At 45.9% G+C, this 24,132-nt stretch overlaps 1 protein-coding gene across 2 annotated transcripts; it reads left to right on the top strand.

Annotated features, from left to right (window-relative positions):
* LOC135399227 (sodium-dependent nutrient amino acid transporter 1-like) lies at positions 1–23,924 on the top strand. Of its 2 annotated transcripts, XM_064631018.1 has the most exons (16): positions 2,736–2,788; positions 2,894–2,956; positions 4,268–4,461; positions 6,582–6,713; positions 6,804–7,012; positions 9,132–9,232; positions 13,834–13,966; positions 14,270–14,404; positions 16,041–16,144; positions 16,215–16,339; positions 18,184–18,302; positions 18,416–18,544; positions 20,901–21,000; positions 21,070–21,170; positions 21,858–22,031; positions 23,254–23,924. In XM_064631018.1, the coding sequence occupies exons 1-16, from the start codon at positions 2,751–2,753 to the stop codon at positions 23,446–23,448; spliced, it is 2,052 nt and encodes a 683-aa protein (XP_064487088.1). In that variant the 5' UTR covers positions 2,736–2,750; the 3' UTR covers positions 23,449–23,924. The 2 variants fall into 2 exon arrangements, with proteins under 2 accessions (XP_064487090.1, XP_064487088.1); XM_064631020.1 differs by lacking the exons at positions 2,736–2,788; positions 2,894–2,956 and adding an exon at positions 1–201.
* Positions 23,925–24,132: the final 208 nt, after the last annotated feature.

Genomic DNA, 24,132 nt, shown 5'->3' on the forward strand with positions numbered 1-24,132 from the left:
AGCACAAGTGCATTTGTTGCGTGTACTGTAAAATTTCCCACCGCCCACGTGGAAAGGGTGGAGTGATAGACACGAAAAGGTGTGCGGACACGCATAAGAGGGTCTTGACTACTCAGAGCGAACGTATAGTATGCAAAGGCAAAGCTGGTGAGCTTGTGGACGATATCGCAGGGAAGTTTCCAGTATATATCTTCTTGTAAGGTAAGTACCGTCACACTCTTTCTGTACAAAAGCTCCAACTCGTTCAGAGTAAGATTAAGTCTTGCAGGGCAGAAATTAAAGTAAGCTATTAAAAGTCTGCGCAAGACTTTTTAGACGAAGTGGTAGTGATACATCATTTTTAAGAACTGCTATAGCAGTTCTTTTATATAGCACTGGAGTAGGTAGACCTTTTTGTGCCCTTCTTCATTATATGCTCGGCTTGAGGAAATACTTGAAGAAATGTTCTCGACAATTTCGCCTCGTGCTTTTCTCTCTCTTACGGTTTTATAACGGACCGTATCGTATAGTAGTGAGTTTTAGTATATCGTACGCGCAAAGGCGACAGCGTTCGTTATACTAAAACTCACTAATATCGTTTTATATTCTTCCGTATGGAACGAAAGTTGACACATAAAAAGGTGTGGGCCCCCTTTTCTCAGCTAATCGGGAGACAAAGCGAGATCAGACGAGTAGACGATTTCAGAAAATCCCAGTGCTCCTTGCGTACGCGTTGCATCCTGGGAGGTTACTGGAACGAACTTGTCCTTCAAGTTTCGTTTTCGACAACCCTGACTCCTCGTGAACAATCAGCCTGGAGAGAAGGAACCGAAACAGCTTGGAGACCCTCTCCTCCTTCGTTATAAGCAAGCTCCCATAGTTCAAAGTGGCGCTAAGCTCTCGGGGATTTTCTGAAGTCGTCTATTTCGAGACTGTTTCCCAAGAGGTGTCGCCCTTAGCTATTTTGCCGCAATTTTACTAGCAAATTAAAAATAATTGGCCTTCCCTCTCACATTTATAACTTGTTAACCTGTCTCTCTGCTGCTTTAACGTTCTCTTACCGGTTCGCTGGATTTTCAACCGTTCTATTCAAAGTAGCTAGGTTACTTTTACGCGGTAACTGTAGCTGTAACACGTTACATTTCAAGGATGGTGCCTTTTAATAACTTACTCATGAATAAGATGTCGTACTTTTATTCAGCTTGCAGCAAACTATACGCTGAGTGTGGTGATTGTTGAGATACAGCCATGCATACAAAGGAAATCTGCTACGTAGATTTTTTTTAGGAACTCCAATTAAAGTTCCTACCAGTTCAGATGGTTCCATAAACTCTCCTTACTGATGAAAGATGATGTTGTTCCCTCTATGTTGTTCCAGCCTCAGAACATCAGTTTATCTCTCCTTACTGCTCCAAACGCGTGCAAAAATCGCACTCTGCATAAGTTACGTTTATGCCAGCTGAATTGAACTGAATTAAATTTGGAAAAAGAAATAATGGAGAAATTTAACGCATCGCAAAACGAATCCTGCTACTGCTCGAACGAACCCCTCTCCCAACTGACAAATTGAAGTGCTCAGGGTCATACCTATTTGCGAACAAAGGACAGAACGTAGAAGGGCAACGTAGAAGATGCGGTGGCAGCCCAAGCAGCATAATGTACTGAAAGTCGAGTGCAATAGGGGTGGACGGTATGGGTCTTATCAATGTTCTTTGGCGTCACGAGTCTGTTCAAGGGCTTCCACCTACCCGTCCACCCCTATTGCACTTGACTTTCAGTACATTGTGCTGCTTGGGAGAGTTATTTCTCCTCCTCTCCCGAAAACATCTACATACATGCTTTTGACGGCCAATGAAAAAGTAGCACTAAAGAGTACTGGAAAGAAAATTTCGAAACGAAAACTCATCCGCTGTGTCAAAAGGCCACGTGAATGACACAGATGGTTAATGATGATCCCCCGAAGATATATCTGCTTAATAAATTAAGTAGCGCAGGATGCTGTTAATTGCTTCATCCATCGTCGAGACATGTATTTGTTGTTGTTGTTCCACGCAATATAGGGTTTCCTCTGAGCCCTATCTACATGATGTGTTCAAGGCCCAGCACGAGTGCGTTCCGAACGGCTCTACAACACAATAACCTCTTCACATGCGTGTATCAGCACTGGAGCGTGTCCAGATAACGAACACTTTTAGACAGTTTCCCAATGAAAGACATCATAACCCAAGCAGCAAAATGAACTGAAAGTCGGGTGCAATAGGGGTGGACGGGTAGGTGGAAGGCCTTGAACAGACTCGTGAAACTAAGGAACATCGATAAGACACATACCGTCCACCCCTATTGCACTCAACTTTCAGTACATTGTGCTGCTTGGGAACTAATAAGTCGCACACCGTACGATAAAATCACGAGTGAAAATAAGATAACGGTGTCGGGATGTAACACGCACGGGTGCGTCAGTCAAGTGGGGCGTCATGCTGCACGTACCGCGGGGTAGGAGTGCGGTAGGACTGCGACACACGGTGCTGGAAGCAATGTTTACCTCCCCTACAATGCTACCGTCCTCGGCAGGGTTCGAACCCGCGATCTTGAGCTCTTACCGTATCGTTTTCATATAATTTTTTCGATGTACTAAAACTCACGAATTATTACACGCTTTATGACTGTATTGGAGCGGAGCTGGAATATAGGGGCGCGTTCCTCACCACTTCTTATATAGCTTCGCAAGTTCGCGTTTGTTACACACTCTTCAGTATGCCACTCGCCATCCAATGGCCATGGTGCAAGTGAAAAAAAAAAAAGTATCGGGGTAGGTAGTAGTCGGGCTAGGCTAAGCTTTTTCCGTATACTACGTCTCGCATGGAACACTGAAGCGATACGGACATCGGTTTACAAGTGTGGATTTATTTCACAGGTATTCGCGTTTTTCGCCAAATCGACGCCGCACAGCGGTGAAACTCGGAACTAGCCGATCCAGGTACAACGGCCGACCTCGTGTTCACTTGCGGAGAAGTTGTTGCTTCCCAAGCAGCACAACATCTTGGCCCAATATTGGACCAATATTGGCAATGTCGGCCCTAGATTGGACCAATATTGGTCCAATATTGGGCCAGGATGTTGTGCTGCTTGGGTTTTCGCGTGGGTCGCTCAGCTGCACCTGTATTTTGCTGTTGAAATCATGGATGAAGGAAACGGTGCAAACATCGACCAGCAAACAAAACCAAACGACTTTTGTTCTGTGCCACAATGCGACTATGCGCGCCGAGGGGACAGCCAGTTTATCTTTCCACGTTTTCTTCTTTCCATACATGTCGTGGTCGTGGTTTGAAAAGTAAATGTAGTTCTGTTTAATGGTAGTGCAGTTGTGTCATGACATATTGCCTTTGTGTTGTGGATTGGCTGGTACACTGCTGTGAGCTCAGACAGAGGGCAAGACTGGCAGACTTATTTTCGACATGCTTCAGTATGAAATCGATTCAATGCTGCGAATGCTGTGTGCCGGCAAGTGCCGCCGTCTGCATAAAAAATGCTGGAAATCTTATTGGCCACTGGATCTTATTGGGCAACTGGATGGCAACTGTGCGAGTGAAAAAAGAGGGGGGGGGGGTAATGGCAGGATCGGCTCGCAGTTGTTGGCCACACAGAAGTGGGCATCGTCACGACTATAGCAAAAAAAAAAAAAAAAAAAAAACAGAAGAAGACGAAGACGGACGGACGGAGAGGATGAAGGGTGGAGCTACGTAGAGGGCGCATGAGTTCGTGGAAAGACGCGTCTCCCAACATTCATAATGAATAACATAATGAGAAACTGGTGTTCCTTCACGAATCTTTTGGGGACTATCCATCGAACAGATTTTTGTTCTGAAAACGGCTACGGTACGAGGTGGCCGAAGGGACCAGATGTTCTCATTAGGGCAACTTCGTAGCTTTTATAATTAAAAAAGTTAATTATTGAAAGTTAATTAGGACATTGCCTTAGGAGTTTGCTGGTGCTTAATGAGTGAACTTCAGCATTTACTTTATTGCAAATGACTTCATTTCGAAAAAAAGTGATATATATCGTAATAATATATATTTAAAAAGAAATCTGTTCGCATTTAGCTGGGACACCCTGTATTAGCCAATGAACTAATATTGGTGATAACGGCCCAATATTGGTTCAATATTGGGCCAAGATGTTGTGCTGCTTGGGGAAGAGATGATCATAGTAGTAGTTCGGTAACACCTAACGGTTTCATTTCAGTTTCCCTTACTTCCCTTACGGTAAGCCTATACTGTTTCTTTCCAGTGGAAGCAGCCCTGCGTTAGCCACGGCAGACGATATAAAGGAAGGAAACATGTCGACGCAAGCGTCGGTTAAGCCACCCTCTGGACGTGGCCAGTGGGGAAGAGGATTGGAGTTCTTCCTCTCCTGTGCCTCTATGTCTGTCGGTCTGGGAAATGTCTGGAGGTTTCCCAACGTTGCATACGCCAATGGCGGAGGTAATGTGATGTAAATGCTCATGTTGCACATCATGCGAAGTCAGGGGCGAATTTATGGCCCAAATATGGGAGGCACTTTCAAAACAAAGACATCAACAACGACGTTGTTTCCCGAATACCTCCTTGACTGTGGTATAGGAATAACCCTTGAAAGTGTGGCGTTACTGACAGCTTAAAGTATAGATGTAAAATCAATTATTAAAGAGGTTTCTTGGGTGTCACTTTGTAGTACGACTCGAGATAGTGCACGAGGGCAGCGCTCTCACGCACAGGGGTGGACACACAGCGGCTACGCTTGTCTACTTCCCTGTCAACACCCCTGTGAGACGGCCCGGGTCCTAGATCTGACTGAACACTAGACAAACCTCTTGTAAATCAAACTTTATAAATAACTAAATTTCTCCTTCGAAGAGAGCATTCTTGTAGGGATTGTGTTGCTGGGAAAGCGACCTTGCCAGCGGAAATCTTTTCTCATTTTTCCGGGCTGTACTGTGCACCTCCCCTGTAGGGATTACAATCGTGGACATTTTTATCTTGTTGTAGTACACATACACGCCCGTATCTCCGAGCGGTTGCAGGTACGCTCTGCAAATTTCTCTCTTCAGCGAAGACAGTGGTCGTAGTCGTACAGCCACACTTAAAGTGCTCGTGGAGTAGCGGTGGCGGGGCACTATTACTTGCAGTGCTGCCCCTAAAAAGATTTCCCCCAATCTGTCATTCTTCTGTTATTTATGTTCTTTCATTCTCCTATGTCAGTTAGTAGCGTTAGGCGGCAACCGCATGGAGCACTTTTGCCAACTGAATGGCAGCAGAACTTGAAAGGAACGGTGACCTACTAAGCGAACAATAGACGACGGACCGATGAGCCGGTTTCTGCCAAGGGTAGATATTTAGTCTGAGGAGAGGAAGTGACACCACCCGACGGAACCGTGTGCGCCAATGAAAACACGCTTCACAAGAAATGCCACAAGCACGTGACAAAGTCACCTGTAATCATGCCTGTGACCGATTTTTTTTTTTTCGGGCTTTGCCGTCTTCACTCTGCCTCTTAGAAGGACACGCGCGGACTTCGACGTGGATATCGCAGGTTTCAAAGAGGCCACCCCTTTGGAACGTTAAACTTGTTCAGTATAAGGACATCAACTTAAAATATATCCTTTGGCAGGAGGTGGCAAGGTGTGTGCAAGGCGAAGGTGACTAAATGAAACATCAAAATGTTATTTGTGGCACATGCCAAATCGGAAATATGTGAGGAGATAACGGTAATAAAAATGCAGTCTGATATTTCTTTAGTGAACATTGCTAGAAACACTCATAAGCCTACATTCTCTTCGTATCTCAAAATTTCTTGTAAACACCTGATTTCTAAATGTTATTAGCACCGTACTTTTTCAAGAACCGCTAAAATATCATTTATGTTACTAAACGATGCGTACAGCAGTTTACTACAATAAGCATTGCTACATCGCGTGCAACAAGCGGTGGTAAACGCTAGGCCGACGCATCACCATGACAACCTCAACGTGGACATTCTGCTCCATGCGGTTGCAAGCTTCCATACCGTTCCGTTCACGCTGAGTTGGCGCTCCGTTGGCCCGATTCAGTTGGCAAAAGTTGCTCCATGCGGTTGCCGCCATAGGCTTTTAACCTAACGGTCCGTGGTTGGAGTTCGGGCGCACTGTTTGTGTAAAGGCTATTATAGAAATGCTGAACCCTCGTTGCTTTTATATGTCTATCTGTAGCCACTGCACATACATATGTATTCCGTTGTAAAATATGGAATCGTCTGCGAGAAGTGTTGACACGCATACAAGAGGTGATGACACTGGTATGACACTGGTATGATCTGGAGTGGCAAACTTCTCCGTCTTCTTCTTCTTTACCTCTCTTCAAAATGGCGGTCGATTGCTGTCTCTGGCTATTGAAGTATTACGTAAAGTTCACCTGTCTAGCGGGAATAGCAAGTCGGCTGCTGGAGCCAGGCTAACCTTTCCCCTCTTTCGTGTTTTTTGTTTTGTTTTGCAATAAACCTATATTCCCCCCCCTGTCTAGCTTCCAGGCATTTTGTGTTCCTGCATTCTCTGTAACGCTTATGGTAACACCTCTTGCTTTCTTTGCAGGAGCCTTCCTAGTTCCTTACCTCATACTTCTGCTACTGATAGGACGTCCCTTGTATTACATGGAAATCGCCCTCGGTCAATTCAGCGGCCTAGGAACTGTAAAAGTATGGAAAGCAGTGCCAGCTATGCGAGGTACGCTGTACAAGGGCGTGACGGAGCAAACAAAGCTCGCAGTTGTTCAAATAGTCGTTAAAGATGCTTAACATTGTATACCTTTTGCAGGTTTGGGCTACGCACAGTTGTTTTCCGTCGCCTACACACTCATCTTTTACAATTTCTTAGTCGCCCTCGCTGTCCGTTACTTCTTGGCTTCTATGTCTTCCACTCTTCCGTGGACGGAATGTCAAGACAGCTGGTTTCAAGGCACGCAGCCTCCTTTGTCGTGCGACAGCTTCAATATCTTCGGAGCAACTTCTTACAACGCATCTTTGGTGAGTATTTTTGCAGGGACAAAAGAACTTGGGGACCTTCCCGATACGATTCAATTAAACCTTCCTGATCGACACGGCTCTGATCCTGATGTGACCACGGTTAGGCTACGGTTCCTGTTGCACACCGCGATATTTCGAGTTTCACCGGTGTATTAGTAGACCGTTTAAAGGGATAGTCCGTCCCCTAACGAAACTGAGAAGAAAAAAAAAACTTGCTGGACGTGTGTGATTTAGACAATTAACAACTCCCCATCAGTCCCCTGCGTTCCAAATCGACGTATTTTCCGAGTTTTCAGTATTTTCCTGTGGGCATCTGCAGCGCGGTCCAGCATCAGGAGAGGAGCATATTACGGGAGGGGGTGGTTGGCTCGCGTGACGTTTCGTGACGTTCCTTCAGGGCTGGCGATAGGAAGCGTTATTTCGATGCCGGAGAAACGGACAGCCCTCTTGACGTCACATTGTTCTCAGACATACGTCGCGCGCGCGTCCTTCTCTGCAGTAAAGCCTACTTGCGTGGATCCCTTTACTTTTAGACCTCTACAATAATTCATACCGCTCGAGCTGCGAGAAAGCAACCACCGAATCCGTAGACGTGACTTGATCTTGAGCTGACTTGCAGTTACGTTGAAAGAGCGCCAATGCAGTTCAGAAACTTCTGTTGCAATTGGTTGTGGACCTTGTGTTATGTCTATATTCTCTCCTTCCATTAAACTTCTGCTAGTTGCGAGTCTGCAGGTGTCCTGTCGTTTATTTTTAACCCGCTTGTCAAGTCAGCGCTCAGGCTACCTTGAACCCGACTTGGACAACGCTCGACTACGGCAACTTCGGGAAGCCATATGACACTCAGAATCTTGCCTTGGCTTGACTTTACATGAGCTGATGCGTCATCAGTTTGTTTACAGAGACCTTGCAGAAGCGTTGCAGCCAGATGACAGGTGTGGCACATATTACAAGTCCTGACGCTAAGAAATGTCGCGTTTTCATACTGCAAAGCAAATTTTAAGTGCAAACTTGAGCGAAAATCTCGCTCCCAGACGCAGTTAAAGTTAGCAGGCTGCGATTTGACGAAGTAAGCCAGCGGGAAGGTTCATGGAAAACGCAAACCGTCTTGATCTTGGACAGGTCTGGCGCAGACTTACACAAGTCAAGATACGGCTTCAAGCAACACCTCCTAGATAGCATCAGGTCTGCGCCCCACGTGACACAGCGTCACAGACGAAGGCCTGCTGTGGATGCTGCTATGATGTCAATGAGCTCGAAGCAGCTCGCAAAGCTCACGCAGGCCTCCGTGAGTTGGGCAGCGCGCAGGCCTTCTACTATCCAGGAGGTGTTGCTTCAAGTCAAGTCACATCTATGAATTCGGGGGTAATGTACAGGCCCGATGTAAAGTTCGTAATACGCTACAGTCTGCAACAGAAATCAACGAATCCATGCTTGGAGAGCAAAGTATCATTTTAAAACGTGGCTTCCGAAGCACCGTATCTGCCGTACTCAATCAACGGGTAAGATTCTGAGACATGTACTCTGCCATTAGTTCCAGTGTGCACGGTAGCTTCATGGTGACTTCATCAACGGTCTAATAACAAACTCTATTTTTCCTCTGACATAGGCCAGTGTCTCCATTCTCTGTGTCATGCCTTGTCTGGTGCGCTGCTGTTATACACAATTTCAGTTCCGTGGTAAACCTCTTTTCGAGCACACAGCATATGGTGCAGTAGTGCAAAGATGACATGAAAGCCTTCTCAGTCGCTGCTGGGACTTTGCTTTATGCACCCGGTAGACATACTGCGGATAGCATTACACTACAGTCACTAGATGACTTCTTGCCGGTGATGGTACGCAGAGATGGTACGCTTCTGGGACACAGTGATGTCAATGAACAAAACATCACGCGTTCTTCGGAATGGCTCCCATGACCGAATTTTGCTTTTTATGCTTCTGACGCATGAATACGGAAGCGTTGATGTCAGTACTGTTTTGCTTTGAACTGTACAACAAACATACACAACTGATAATGCCTACATAAACACACCGTGCCGTGCTTTGTACTTCAAGCAAAGCCACTGTATACACCACAGTCTGTTTTTGGTATCGCTAATGATATCGCTTTTCTTTTCAGAGTAACGCTACCGAATCTCCGTACAACGATACACTGTTCAGTGACATGTCAAACGTGACTGATCATCGAAAGCGTATTTCCGTGCCGGAGCTCTACTGGAAGTGAGTGCTAAGATAATTTCTTTCGAGAACTCTTTCCATTAGATCCTTTTCGTTTCACCTTAGAACAGATAAGAGCACGTGTATTAGGATACTTTTGTGTATGTTGAGTGAAATGTCAGATACATTTTCATGGAGGTACTTTTATCAGCGGTTACTTGTTTCAGCAACTTTTACTCGTTTTTAGAGTATCCTTGCTCATTAAAGAAACATTAGGGTCAACAGCTGGCACAGGCTAGGCAACCCAGAGCCGTCCTAAAGTAACTGGATTGGGTCAGTGACCTTGAAGTGCGACTCCGCCACAAAATCACCACAAAAGTTGTGGTATATCTGTAACCTTTCAGCTGTCAGGAATATGTGTACGAAATATCTCCCACCAAAACTGCGCAGATTTTATTGAAAAGAATTTATTATGAAGCGGGAGGGCCGCCTCTGTGAGGCGAAAGGTAAGTGGAAGCAACACTGGACTGACATCACTCGGCGCCTTTTTGCCGGCGCTGCTTCTTTAGGGCCAGCTCTAACTTGGCGACGCCCCACGCGACGTCGTGAGCGAGCGGCGGAAATAGGCGCGCATTTCCGGCGTTGTGACAGGAGAGACGTCGAGCCAAAAAAAAAATTGCCATGCCGAACTTCTTTCACGATGTCAGCGAGAGCTGCCGAGAACGATATACTGGTGACCAATAAGGTCACACAGAAAGGCCACGCCTCCTGATTTTTCGTCTGCTTTGGACGACGGAATGCGAAGGTGGTGGGAACATGAAAACCGTGCGCTCTGACGGGGCGGCGGCGGAAATGCGCCTTCCGCCGCTCGCTGACGACGTCATGTCGGACGGCGGAAGTAGAGGTGCATTTCCGCCGCCCCGTCAGCGCGTACGATTTTCATGTTCCCACCACAGTGGCATTCCGTCGTCCGAAGCAGACGAAAACTCAGGAGGCGTGGCCGTTCTGTGTCACCTTATTGGTCGTCAGCTATCGTTCTCGGCACCTCTCGCCGTCGTCGCGAACGAAATCGGCATGGCAATTTTTTTTTATCGACGTCTCGCCTCTCCCAACGCCGGAAATGCGCGTCTATTTCCGCCGCCAGCTCACGACGTCGCGTCTAGCGTCGCCAAGTGAGAGCTGGCCCTAAAGAAGCAGCGCCGGCAAAAAGGCGCAGAGTGATGTCAGTCCAGTGTTGCTTCCACTGACCTCTCGCCTCACAGAGGCGGCCCTCCCGCTTCATAATAAATTCTTTTCAATAAAATCTGCGCAGTTTTGGTGGGAGATATTTCGTACACATATTCCTGACAGCTGAAAGGTTACATATATACCACAACTTTTGTGGTGATTTTGTGGCGGAGTCGCACTTCAAGGTCACTGACCCAATCCAGTTACTTTAGGACGGCTCTGGGTTGCCTAGCCTGTGCCAGCTGTTGACCCTAATGTTTCTTTAATGAGCAAGGATACTCTAAAAACGAGTAAAAGTTGCTGAAACAAGTAAATTGCAATCAGTCCGCCTCCGTGCTAGATGGTGAGGGGATTTTGAAACAGTTTATTTTTAATGGTGGATTATTAAACGGTGATCTCTAAGCGGGGATAGTAAGCGGTTTATTTTAGGAGATATATTTTTAACCGTGTATTTTTTAAGCGGATTATTCTTTAATGTTTTATTCTGAAACGTTTATTCCTAATGGTGGATTTCGGGACCCCCCCCTGAAGAAGTGCAGTCTCATGCACGAAAGTCTCGTTACCATGTGTAAATAAATAAGTTGCTCCTACTGTTTAATATCACTCTTTGATTTACTCACCACCGGCAACTTGACATCGCCTATTTTTCTGGCTTCGTATCTTCTTAATTCAAGCGTGTCAATTCAACTCCGAAGTCTGTTAAGTCAACCTAAACGTTTTTCTCGCAGACAGAAAGCGCATCTCAGATTTACGCCAATCTATTAGAAGATACATTTCCGACTATGCCCTGATACAATGGTAATCGCTGAACAAAATGCGAAAACAGGCCTTCGGACAATCACAAAACGACTTTATTTTAATGACGATGATTATTGGGAGGAGAAGGGGGAGACTCTCAGATTCGGCAAGGAGACAGGCAAAGTACCGTTGTAGCTGTAATTGTATTTTCTCATTACCATTCTAGTAGGGAATGTACTTCCTAGTAGAATGGGGTAAATCCGACATGAAAAATTTTCTCTTTCTGGCAAACAACGTCACATCGCCTTGGCAAATGTCGTAGCTCCATTCAAGAAATTAAATTTCTTTCAAGTAAAAGTTGATAAAATCACTTATAGTACATGGCAAAAGCTGTCTACAAATAAATGCCGTTGGTCGCATAGCAGAGATAAAATGAAAAGAGTGAGTTGGTTGAAACATAATGGCTGTATTGAAACGTACCTGCTAATCACGAAAATGCAGAACAACGCATGCGTTGCCGTAGCGTACTTTCATCTCTTTTTTTCTTCTCACACAGTTACTGAAACACCCTGTATACAGTACACTGCGCATATGAATTGCTGATGTAAACGGATCTCTCGTTCATTCACCTTGCATATACAACCAAACCCAGAACGTTTTTTATAAAGTGGCCTAAATAAACGGTGTAATGCACAGGAAAGTAATGTGTTGATTCGAAGAGGTTTTTGAACAGTTTTACATAACGCAAAATGACATCTTGACACGGGACATTATACCCCTCCATTATATATTGATTCACACACACAACACCCCAATGCAAAGAAGAGCCATCTATTAGCATTAAACCCCTACAAAACCACAATATTCCTGAGGCAATCAAGACTATAACACCTTTTGTGAATTTTAGTTCATATTCATGCGAATCACTTCTGAACATGCCATTATTTTATCCATACTAAACCATAATCTTTTGTGACAGAAGAGCTGTAGTGAATAAAAATTACTGTCTTAACCGTGAGTGGATGCAGCCGCTACCGTTGGTCATGATTCGCAGCAGAGGACATCTTTTCATTGGCAGTACTGGCCGCAGAAATACAAATGAATCTCGTAGCAAGCAGAGACAACGACAAGTACCACAAACACTTTCTCAAAGCTCTAGCAAGATTCCTCATGGCAAGACTCGACTCGAAGAAAGTCTCACAAAAGTAACGCCGTCAGGCAAACACATCGCATGCTAAACAGCCAAACGTGCCAAAATGCAGAACAGCCTGCATATTACAGCCGTGTCCACATCGCTAGCGCATCGTTTCGCCGGGTGCGTTGACGTCGACACGGTCGGGAGTGACCACCTGCCAATACTACTTAACATCCGTGGTGCGGGACCCACGCTATAGGTGGCGTGCATATGACGTCACACCATAGCCTTACCCGTGCTTTTTCCCTCTTTCTGGTGACCGGCGCACGTCAATGCACCCCACCTACAGTCACTGCATCAAGCGGACCAACTGGGAGAGTTATAGGACTGCTCTCGAATCCTCTTTCGCGGCCAATACGCCCGTCAGTGAAGGTGGCTTTTCACGGGCTATCACTGATGCAGCGCAAAGTGCTACAAGCGTTGTCCGCGTCCCCGTCCATTTTTCTGCGGTTGACGCCGAACACGAGAGGCTCCATGCCATTCGTCGTCGCGCCGGGCACAGAGCCGGAATAGCAAGCCGACGTCCCGTTTGGCTGACCTTTCCTCCCTTTTTCTTTTTTCTTTTGTTATAATAAATATATTCCCCTAGCTCCCCGGAACTTCGAAAACTGTGGTCGATTCTGAAACCATTCCACAGCTGTTCAGCATTGTATAGTTCCTCTTCCGCATTTGTAATGGACTTAATAAATCCGGATTTAAAAAGGGATTTGATTTGGCGTGCTGAAAATAAATCCGAATTTAAAGTGATTTGATTTACTCGAACAGATTTGAATCCGGACTTGAATTGGATTTGATTTAGCGCTTCTGCAAAACGGCGGATTCGATTTAAATTCGGGTTGTTCCCTCGAATTCCCAGCACTGCAACCCAGTGCCTGACCTGAGTGCTTTACAATCATTCCCAGCAGTGAAGTCCGTAGTTCTTAAATATAACACTGGGCTGCGAAACATGCCGTGCCGCGGTGGAGCGGTTATTTAGCTTGAGGTGTCTCGTGAGCACAAATCTTCGAACCCGCATGACGGAGAAATATTTTGAAATTACTGGGCTCCTTCGTCCAAACGGGAGATATGCAAGTGAAGAGGTTTCCGGATTGTTAATATATGCTCTCTGGTTGTTGGAATAAAAGTATTTCATGGATATCTGAGGTGTGTGCAGGAAAGAAAAGAAGTAGTGAACGACCATTGTCACATAATGTGGCCTGAGATAACTGCTTTATTAATCGTAATGAAACTATTAACAGGTTCGAGTCCTAGAGCTGGCTAACCTTTTCAGTGACTTCCATCTTTCATCGCTATATGAACCCAATCTAATGGAAAAAAGTAACTATAAAGATACTGAGAAGTATCAGTATTAGTAATTGTATGAGTGTATTTTCTCCCACGGAGTATCTGCAACAGATACAGTGTCTTTAAACCCATTTATCTGCAACTGTAACTAAGGTACCTTTTAAAGGTAACTTCAACAACCTTGTACGTAACACAGTCCATACTTGATATCCATTTCCAGGTACCACATCACGCACCAGTCCGAAGGTCTGTGGGACATCCAGTGGATGAGCTGGGAGTTGTCCTTGTGCTTGTTTTTCGTCTGGGCCTTTATGGCCCTCAGTTTACTCAAGGGCGTCAAGACAATAGGAAAGGTGACGAGGACTTTTCCATTATGGGGCATTGTATGGACCGTACAGAGTTTATTCGTTGACGTCAACGCTCTGAAGGGCACTAGCTTCTAAAAGGCGAACTGCTGCCAAACGCCATTTGATCGAAGGCGTTTGATGGAATGGCGCTTGGTCGAAAGCCGTTTGATCGAAAGCCGATCGGTCAAACGCCGTTTGTTCGAAAGACGTTTGTTCGAAGGGAGTTCAAAGCGCGCAGCATGTCACTAGCACCTCGTTCAAGATCGGGAGGAAATGACTACGTGCCATTAATGTGAATGGCTTTCGTAGGTTGCGTACTTCACGGCTATCTTTCCGTACGTCGTTCTCATCTCGCTCCTCGTCGTCGCCTGTCTCCAAGAGGGAGCGTTCGAAGGCATCAAGAGGTTCTTCACTCCGGAATGGCACAAATTATACGACATACAGGTATGAGCACTTCCATTCAGTTACACTGACGTGATTTCAAGAGGTGTTGTGTACGGCTCTTCGGTACATCTCACTCATGGTCCTGTTTCTTGTTAGCATTAGGAGTGTCAAAATGAAAAAAAAAAAAAAACTATGTATGTGTGTGTGTCTGTGTAAAAGATGGTGAAGCCTCACCAAGGCAGACGTATAAGTGGACATGTAAAGGGGATATAGGAGGGTAAATGTACATGAAGGTAAATGATATGAAACTGAAGTAGTTGAAGGTAATTAGTAGTTAGAGGTAAGGGGTAATTAAAGTAAAAGTTGAGTTTAAAGGTGATGAATGTAAGATATATGTAATTAAGAGAGAGATTAAATGAAACCGAAGATACTGAAGATAACCGCAGGTTACGGGAGGTAATTAAACGCAATTAAAGGGAATTAACGTCAATTAAAGGGAAATTGAGAGTAATTAACAGAAGTAAACGTAATGAAAGGGTATTAAATGGATACACTGGGTAAATGGGGTAAAAGGGTAAATTAAATAAAGTTACCTCAGGTAACCTGCGGTTACCTTCGGTAATTAAAGCGTAACTGAAAGTAATTGAGGCTAATTAAAGATTAATTAAATTGACTTACACGTCGTAATTGAGTGTCAAACCGGAAATCAAGTATATACCGGAGGTGGACAAACGGAAGTCAGGTTAGACAGGAAGTGGAGAACCGGAAATCGAGTTGATCCATGTGGATACCGGAAGTCTAGTATAGACCGGAAAAGGAGCTTAATGCCAACGCATTTCTCTCACATTTACCGTCGCCGCTGAATTTTGTTGGTGTTCTTGTATCGTCCTTAGTAGTTTCCTTGCAGGAATTTTGTTTCGTATACTAGCAAGTTTTAGTACACCAGAGGATGCTAAAGCGAAGTTGTCTACATTTTGGTTTAATAAGTGTGGTAATCGTTTCGCCAAAATTAGTAAATATATACGTATGGTGGATAGGTGAGCGGGGGATTTATCGTGAAATAGAATAAACAAGCACACCGATTTCGGTCACGTTTTCGCCACTTTCTTTTTTATTTCGTACATCGCCGCGAAGGATTAAGGATGACATGGTATGCAGTTGAAGCAACGGCACCAGTAGTGGGATTCGAATCCACACCCTATGATTGCCAGTTACAGATGCTATCAATGACACCATGCTATAGCTGCCCTCACATTAACGTACCAAGACACGCTAGGAAGTGCTTTTTTTCCCCTTCTATATTTAATTGCAGCTACAAGGATTAAACAAGCAGACCTGAAGTCTACACAAAAGAGTAGAGCGTGATGCAACATGAAAATATTACAATATTGCTTCGTTCCTGACGTAGAGGAGAAAGAAATAATATCGGGGGAGGGGAAGGGGTCTCCGAAAAATGGTCCCGGTTGGCATGGGAGAAAAAACCGCAGCATAAAAGGACCACCGTCTAGCACAGGTACATTCTTTTCCTGGCATGCCTGCTGGGACGATTTTTTTTTTTTTTTTCGGCGCCATTCTTTCTGGGACCTTGTAGAGTATCGAGGCAAGCGGGATTTACCCGCCTCATTCCTGAGTGTCAGGTTCTGTTGCTGAAGACGTCCTGCTATCGCTGCCCGTTCAAAACGTAAAACAAATGCAGGTTTGGTACAAGGCGTGCGAACAGTCATTCTTCTCCTTAACGATCGGCTATGGAGCGCTCATCGTGTATTCAAGCTACAACGACTTCCGGAACAACGTTTACAGGTACGTTGCACCCGGACTGCAGCGGACCCGTCGCTGTCCTTTGGAGCCATCTCATTATTTCTTCTAACAGGGACGCCATCATGTTGAGCGTTCTGGATACATTCACTAGCATCCTGGCTGGTTGCGTCGTATTCGCTGTACTCGGAAGCCTCTCCACCAAGTTGGGTGTCGATTTTGAGAACGTCGTCGGTTCCGGTAAGAGACTGGAATTTCGACTGTTATTACTTTTTTTTTAATTCCGTGTTAGCGCCGCGAAGCAACTGTGGCTATGAGCGGCGTACAGACGTGGACAGATGGACAGAGGACAGCAGGAAGGAGTGGGGGACAGGGGGGTTAGTATGCGTCCTGGGCCGACTTCAGGGGGAACTGTGCCGACATTCGTCTGGAAAGTCTTCGGAAAACCCAGGGAAAACCTCAGACAGCACAGGCGGTGAACAGGATTCGAACCCGTGTCACCTCCCAGTCTCGGCGTGGAAAGCGATCATCCTAACCACTATGACACGGGAGCTGGTAGACTGTTATTACGTAAGCGGTAACAGAATAATGTAGGTGGTGGTGGCGGTGAATCTGCTTGCCGTATAGTCGGCCAGGCTCAGGCGGACAGTGTCACGACTAACGCAAGGAGGATAGTGCATCCTGGGCCGACTTCACTGTGGCGAGAAATGAGTAAAACCCAGAACGTCTGTGGGAAAACTCAGGGAAAACCACAGAGAGCACAACCGGCACCGCGATTCGAACCCGGGTACCTCCCAGTCTCGACGTGACATGGCCAGCGCGCTATAACCACCGAGTCACGCGTGCTGGTTATAACGTACCGTATTATGTACCGTATTGAACGCAGAATGATGTACCGTATTACGTGTAACTATCAGGGATCGGAACCGGAACTGAACCCGAACCGAAAACCGAAAAAAAACGTTATTTTCTGACGAACCCGAACATTTTTTTTTTTTTTTGGCTTGTCCTGAACCGAACCAGAACTGAACCGAAAAAATTCATACGGTTACCGGTTCGGGAATCTGTTCAGAGGTGAAATCATTGTACTACTGGCCAACCTTTTTTTGACTCACCTGAAACGGTTATTTCACACCTTTTCTCTTACAACCGTTCTGACTGGGTCGGGACTAACCTCTCCATCTTTTTCTTTCTTTTTCCAATCCAATCCAATCCTCTTACAACCGTGTACGGCGTGCGTAAGCTCGCTTTCATATAGCAAAATTACTGCCCATGAACCGGTTAAATCGGGACCGAAAAAGGTAACGGTTCCAATCCCTGTAAATGTCCCGACCGCTAGCTATTTTTTTTTGTCTGTGTGTGTGCGGGGGGGAGGAGGGTGTTCTCCCTGAGCCGAACCCGAACCGAACTGATATACCTGAACCGGTTCAAGCTGATAATTTCGGCTCAGCGGAGCTAAACCCGAACCGAACCAATATGCCTGAACCCGAACCGGACCGAAAAAAAATACCGGTTCCGATCCCTGGTAACTATACCGCGGAAGAGAAAGAGAACGCTGAAATGTACGTCAAACATTAGGTTTTTATGCAAAACACAAACAGAACACGTTGAAGGAACTGCGAGGTTTTCCGAGCTCCCCAATAATTTTCCCGCTAGGAGCGTGCAGCCTTTTAACCACATCCGGTTCCGGGCGTCCCGTCCACTTTCATGCTCGTGCCGCCTGTTGGTCCTAGGGGCCTCACAACGTTGGGTTTACACACGGCAAGAAGGAGCTCCGCCGCCTCCCTTTGCTGCTGGTGGTTACGCGCTAATAAAGGACGAATTCTGTCCAATAAAAATGAGAAAAATCTCGTTTCGTTTCATCGTCCCTATAAAGTATACGAAACCAGTCATGCTGCGCATGAATTTTTATGAAATGATAACGAGATGACCCCAGTTCTGGGCTAAAGTTATGACAAATCTCTCATAATTCTTTTCTTTCTTCGCAATGCAACAACTCACGTCGTTGTTGCTGTGCTTTTGTTGCTGCCACCTTGCAACCTGTTGTTCCCAGTATTGTACACAAGACTACAATGCCTTTGCAGGAGGAACAGACTTGGCTTATATCGTCTACCCGGAAGCGCTTGCCAACATCGAATTTGTTCCTCAGCTCTGGTCGGTTCTCTTCTTCTTGATGCTGTTCACGTTGGGCGTCGGCAGTTCCGTAAGTATGACGTTACATTTTCTGCATACGAAAAAGGGAGAACGTGTGGAGCCAAGTGTCGAAAACAGAAGTATGCGCTTCGTGGGTCCGGATGAGACTTGTTTCCTTCGCAGGTTGCTCTCGTGGAAACCATTTTGACTACGATCCGAGACCAGTTCCCACAATTGCAGAAACGGAAATGGATGCTCGTCTTACCTTGCACTACATTCCTCTTCCTGTGTGGACTTAGTCTTACCACAGACGTGAGTACTTGAAAGAGTTCCTCCGAAGACTTTTGGACAGGTGGAAAGACTAAGCGGGTTTGGGATAGGTGGATAGTCCAAGGCAGTGGTTCCCAAAGTGAGGTACACGGACCCCCGGGGGTCCCCGAGAGTGTTCTTAGGGGTCGGCTACGATCGAAGGCATCCCGAAGGCCGTCTTGGCGAGGACCGTCTCATCTCTGAGGGGGACGCGCGACTCTAAATTGAAATATACTACCTTCTCATTTCCTGCATGATAGTACTGTGCCTTGTTTGTTTGTTCGTTCGTTCGTTCGTTCGTTCGTTCGTTCGTTCGTTCGTTCGTTTGTTCGTTCGTTCGTTCGTCTGTTTGTTCGTTCTTTCGTCTGTTTGTTCGTTCTTTCGTCTGTTCGTTCTTTCGTCTGTTCGTTCGTTCGTTTGTTTGTTTTCCATTTTCTTTCTTCACGTCCCTTATTTATGTCAACATGAGTCGTACGTAACTGGAGTCCTCGAATGGATTATCAGTGGTTTTGGGGGTCCGACACAGCGAGAAGTTTGGGAAGCGCTGGTCTTAGGCACCCACGACTCGGTGCTCCCTGGAGAACGGTGCATGAACCTCTGGTTTCACCAACGCTGGTCAACTTTGAACCGAGATCAATTAGGGTTACTAAAACTTGAAGTTAACACTCAATTGTTCCCTACAGGCGTTAGTTGGTGACGTGATTAATTGGAATTGGAATTGGAAAAGAAATAAAAATTTGGAGGTGTTAGAACTGACCCAATCAGAACTGGCTACTCCAAAACGCGTTTGTGGGTGGAAAACTAGATCCAGAAAAAATAGAGAGAGAGAGAGAAAAAAAAAAAAAAACAAGAAGGACGTAGAGCGGGTGAAGCAGGAGAAAGGTGATTAATGTTTCAGTGACAATAGCTCTCGTTATAGTGAGCAACGAGATCACTCCAGTTCTGCTGGGCTAAAATTATGAAAAATCTCTCATAATTTTTTTATTTCTTCGCAATGCAACAACCCATGTCGTTGTTGCTGTGCTTTGTTGCTGCCACCTTGCGACCTGTTGCTCCCAGTATTGTACGCAAGACTACAATGCCTTTGCAGGAGGAACAGACTAGGCTTATATCGTCTACCCGGAAGCGCTTGCCACCATCGCAAGCAACTATGCGCGTAAAGTTAGAGCTAAGGGATCGTTGATCTCGGTAAAAATGTTTATCGGCGTTGGTGTAACCGGGCCTAAATGTGTAAAACACCAAGGATAATCAAAGACGGCGTGCGGGCACAGTGTGCGGACGATCTTCCTGGCGACGTTTCGGCGCAGCGCCAGGTTTTCTCGCTATGGTATATTTCATCACGCCTGTCGAGTTGTAGAGATACGGGCTTAGATTAGGGTGCTTGAAAATAGTGGGCCCAAAACGCAGGTACAGCTCCCGTCAACCTTAATAATAACGCTGGAAATTTTTTTTCTCTGTTCCAAGCGCGATAACAGCCACCTTGGGGGCACTGGGGGAATGGTAAGTTAACATACAAAATCCTTGCGTTAAACTAACAGAATAATTTTGTTCAACTAAGATTTCCTCATGGCCCCAAGGCTTGCTGTAATCGCGCGCTCGGGAACGAGACCATATTTTTTCTAGTGTTATTATTAAGGTTGACGGGAGCTGTACTTTCATGCACACATCGGCATCTCCCTCGCGTTGTTGCGTAGTGTCTCGCCTGGGTTCCAGGACCCAATGGGGAGACGCCATGTGGTGACCAAAACCAGTTTTATGTTTCAAACTGATTTCAGACAACCGTGTCTCCAACAGTACAGGTTAGACGGTTTAGAGAATATACGTATAGGGCTTTCATAACGCAGTCTGGTGGCTTGCGATTGCGGGCTAATAACCGAGGCTTAAAAAAAACATATATCGATAAATAAGGTCGCCTTTTGCGAACATAAGGCGTCGTTAAATATTAGTAGTAAAAATATTTGGTACCAAAGAACAATACATTGTTGTGTCGTTGTTGTTGTTATTGGGCGCGTTAAGTGACTGCTCCGGAAGCACATCTATGGAACGGATACCACTTACGACACCACCCGCGGTTATGATCAATACGAACGTAGAAAGACAGCTAGTTTGAAGTACTTTCCGCAGTTTACGTCCGCAGAAACAGAAACGAAACAGAAACAGAAACAGAAAAAACAGAGACGCCAACAACGAACAGCCCGCATCTCGCCGCTCCAGGGGCGCAGTAGGACAGTCGCTTTTCCGAATGACTTCGGCGAGCCGCTTTGCTAAACGCTGCCGTGGCATCCAGCATATCTCTCCCCGTTAGATATTAGCGCTAGGGCATCTTGTTTTGAGAATACCCAACATTCCGCCTGTGCAGGCCGGGCAGTACATCATGAGGCTCCTGGACAACTACGGCGTCGGCGGTGCACTCTTCTTTTACGCCATCTTGGAAAGCGTATCTATCATGTGGATTTACGGTACGTCCTATACCGTGGTGTAACGGCAAAGGGCGGCCGTAACAGTTTGTCCTTTCCGCTCTGTTTCAGGGTACAGAAGTTTCTGCAAAGACATTGAGTTCATGTTGAACATGAGGGTCGGTATCTTCTGGAAAGTGACCTGGGCTTTCATGGCTCCCATCCTGCTTATAGTAAGCGTCGTTTTTTACAGCTTTTTCATTATCTTCGACTTCGCGTGATTTTACACCATCGGTGACATGAAAAACGAAACAGAAAATTAAATGGAGAGAGGCTTCATAAAACATAGGACCTATATTCTGCATTTACGTGTTGTTAGCTGCTAGTTAAAGGAGCTAAACGGTTAACGGGGAACTAAAGTGATACTATTTGTCCACACGTAGTGAAAGATGTCGCTACTTTGACACCAACATAAAACGAACAGGAGTTATCCGTTGCGTCGTTCGCGATTTATGAGCGAAAGAAACCACCAATTTACGCTTTTCCCATCCCTATATCCCTCTAAGAAGGCCGACAATGCGGAGCGTGCTCTCATTGGTTTCCCCAAACGATCTGTCCACACTCCACTTCCTCATGCGCTCTTGTGCCTTTAAGCGTCGTCTGTAACCAGAGACTTGGAAGCGCTTTCTCAAGAGTTTTGGTACCGTACTTTCGACTCAATTTCGATCATTTTCAGCTTCCCTCTTCAGAACTCCATAGAGCTTACTCAGATCGCCATAGATGTTTATACTCAATTAACATCGCGTAACCTTCCGAAATTACATCTTATATGCTAGCGATATTTGGTAATGTAACTACACGAATAAGCCGAAAATGTATAGATCCTGTTGACACCTGCGGACGTCTTCTATTCGCTGCAGGGCATATTCGTCTATGGCAACATACTCCTCTTCATGGATGGAGGCGGATCAGGAAAGGGCATACCGTGGTGGGGTAACCTCATTGGTTGGATGCTCGCTGCCGTCTGCCTTATCCAGATACCCGTGTGGATGGTGGTGGTCGTCCGAAAAACAAAAGGAAGCTCCCTATTAGAGGTGAGAGCCATTTCTTTCGCACATCGTTCAGTTTTTAGTGCACCTCGAAAAATCTCCTCCCCTCGTTGATGAAGTGTATACCGTTTGCAAAGCAGACGCGAAGCAAATGCCTGAGCAAATCTATGCAGGCGTTTTTACGCTTTACACGTAAGTGCATGAATGGATAACCATCTGCTTGCAAACGTGCGACATCAGAACAGGAAAAATCTTTTCAACAATGGCTTGATGCGCACAGTGCGTAGCGTTTCCAAAATGAGCGCTAGGTTCGCGAAAACAGTGGCCGCTTTTTTCAGTTCTTGGACGCATTATCATGCGTTCAAGAATAAAGATTTTTTTTAAATGTATGGACGCAACGGCTCCAATACGAGAGACATACTGCTTGTGCAGTACGCAGGACTCCTGCTAGCTGTGTTTACAGCAGCCACATTATTTTGGTGGCGACAATTGGGGATATTTCGTTGCCACAAGCGATACCTTACCCAATGGATTTTTTTCACACGCGCCTCGTATCCTAGCGGTTGTCCAGCCAAACACGCCCGGTGCGCGCCAAAACACAGCCTGCGCCATCTTGGCGCCATCTATCGACTATGTAGGGAACCCTCTTCGGCGCCGTCAGGGTCACAGAGCATGCGCGAAAGCACTGTGAAAAAGGTCCATTTGTCGTAGTAACTTTGGTGAAACTCTAATTATGAACTTCACAGTGAGTGACCAAGTTATTCACCAAAGAGGAGTCTTAGGGCAGAGCGTTGATCGCCTGGACTTGAGCTTCCATGAACTACGTTTTTTTTTTTAAGAAGTAATAATTTCGTCATAGTGGGTTGGCGAGGGTATGGCCGATTTAGTGACACTGTAAACGTGGTCCCGGAAACGTGGTCTCTGATGAAAACTGTGTTCCAGATTCTCCAAGTGACCACCGTTACGGCATACGTGCACGCGGGAGACGATGCAAGGCTTGAAAACCACCGCTCAAGTTCTTTTCTTGTGCATCGTGGAGTGAGAACAACGCAAATGTCTTGGGAGCACGTCCTCTGTGTATCCGATTCACGCTGCTTTAAGACTATGTCGGAAACGAGCGTTGTTCAAATGATTATCATTCAGCTTCACCAAACGTTGAACATGAGAAAACTGATGGTCTGAGGCTGGAACAACATAGAAAGGACAAACACATGATTTTCATCATCTTTCATCTTCACTAAACATGTTCTGCTCTATTCTTCCATAGCGTTTGCGACAGTCCTTTAGGCCCGCCATGGACTGGGGACCCCGCGATCTAGAGACACGACACCAGTGGAAGATCATGAAGGATGGCCTGGAAGACAAGGGCATGGCACCGCCACCGTACGCCGTAGCAGTACTGCCACTCTCAAATGGATTGAGCAATCCCGCTTTCGAGATGACAGAAAGGACTTCGCTTTAATAGCAAAAAAAGATAGTGTATAATATAATGTGAACCGGCGATGTTGCGCGTTGAGCCCAGTTCGTGGACATATTTATATGCGGGCACACATCATGGGGCGTCGATACGGTTCCAGGACAACAACATGAAGACATTACTGAAGGCGCTTGTCAACAGAAGTGAAGGTGAAGCCGACAGAAGATTACACGTTCTTCATAAGGGAACTTTACACAGCAACACTTCTGGCGTCTATTGTTCGCCCCCAGGGGGACAAGTGGGAAATTTGCCCCCCACTCCCGTATTTTCGCTTCCCGAAGGGTGTCTTTGTTACTCCCCTTCAGGCGGGCTCTGGGGGGCAGTTGCCGCCCCCCCCCCACACACACAAAAGAAAGAAATTAGAATAAAACTTCAGACAAATGGGGGTCTGAAGTTTTCCTGTAATTTTTTGTGCGCACTATGGTGATGTTGAAAGAAAATTAAAAACCAAGCAAAATCTCGCCCTATGCATTTTCAATGGTCTCTCTCACGCAAACACCGTCATTTTTTCTTGTGTTTTCCAAGTTTGGGGTGTAGGATAAACAACGCAGATAGTGTTATGCGCATGTAAGGTTGCTTTGTCTCCGTACTTGATGAGCAGTGCGCAGTTGGTGTCGATTTCGAGACTGCGTTGCCCGTAAATCTCAATTTCAATGCTCAATTCAATTC

This window comes from Ornithodoros turicata, chromosome 6 (genome assembly GCF_037126465.1).
Source record: "Ornithodoros turicata isolate Travis chromosome 6, ASM3712646v1, whole genome shotgun sequence".
Lineage (NCBI taxonomy): Eukaryota > Metazoa > Arthropoda > Arachnida > Ixodida > Argasidae > Ornithodoros > Ornithodoros turicata.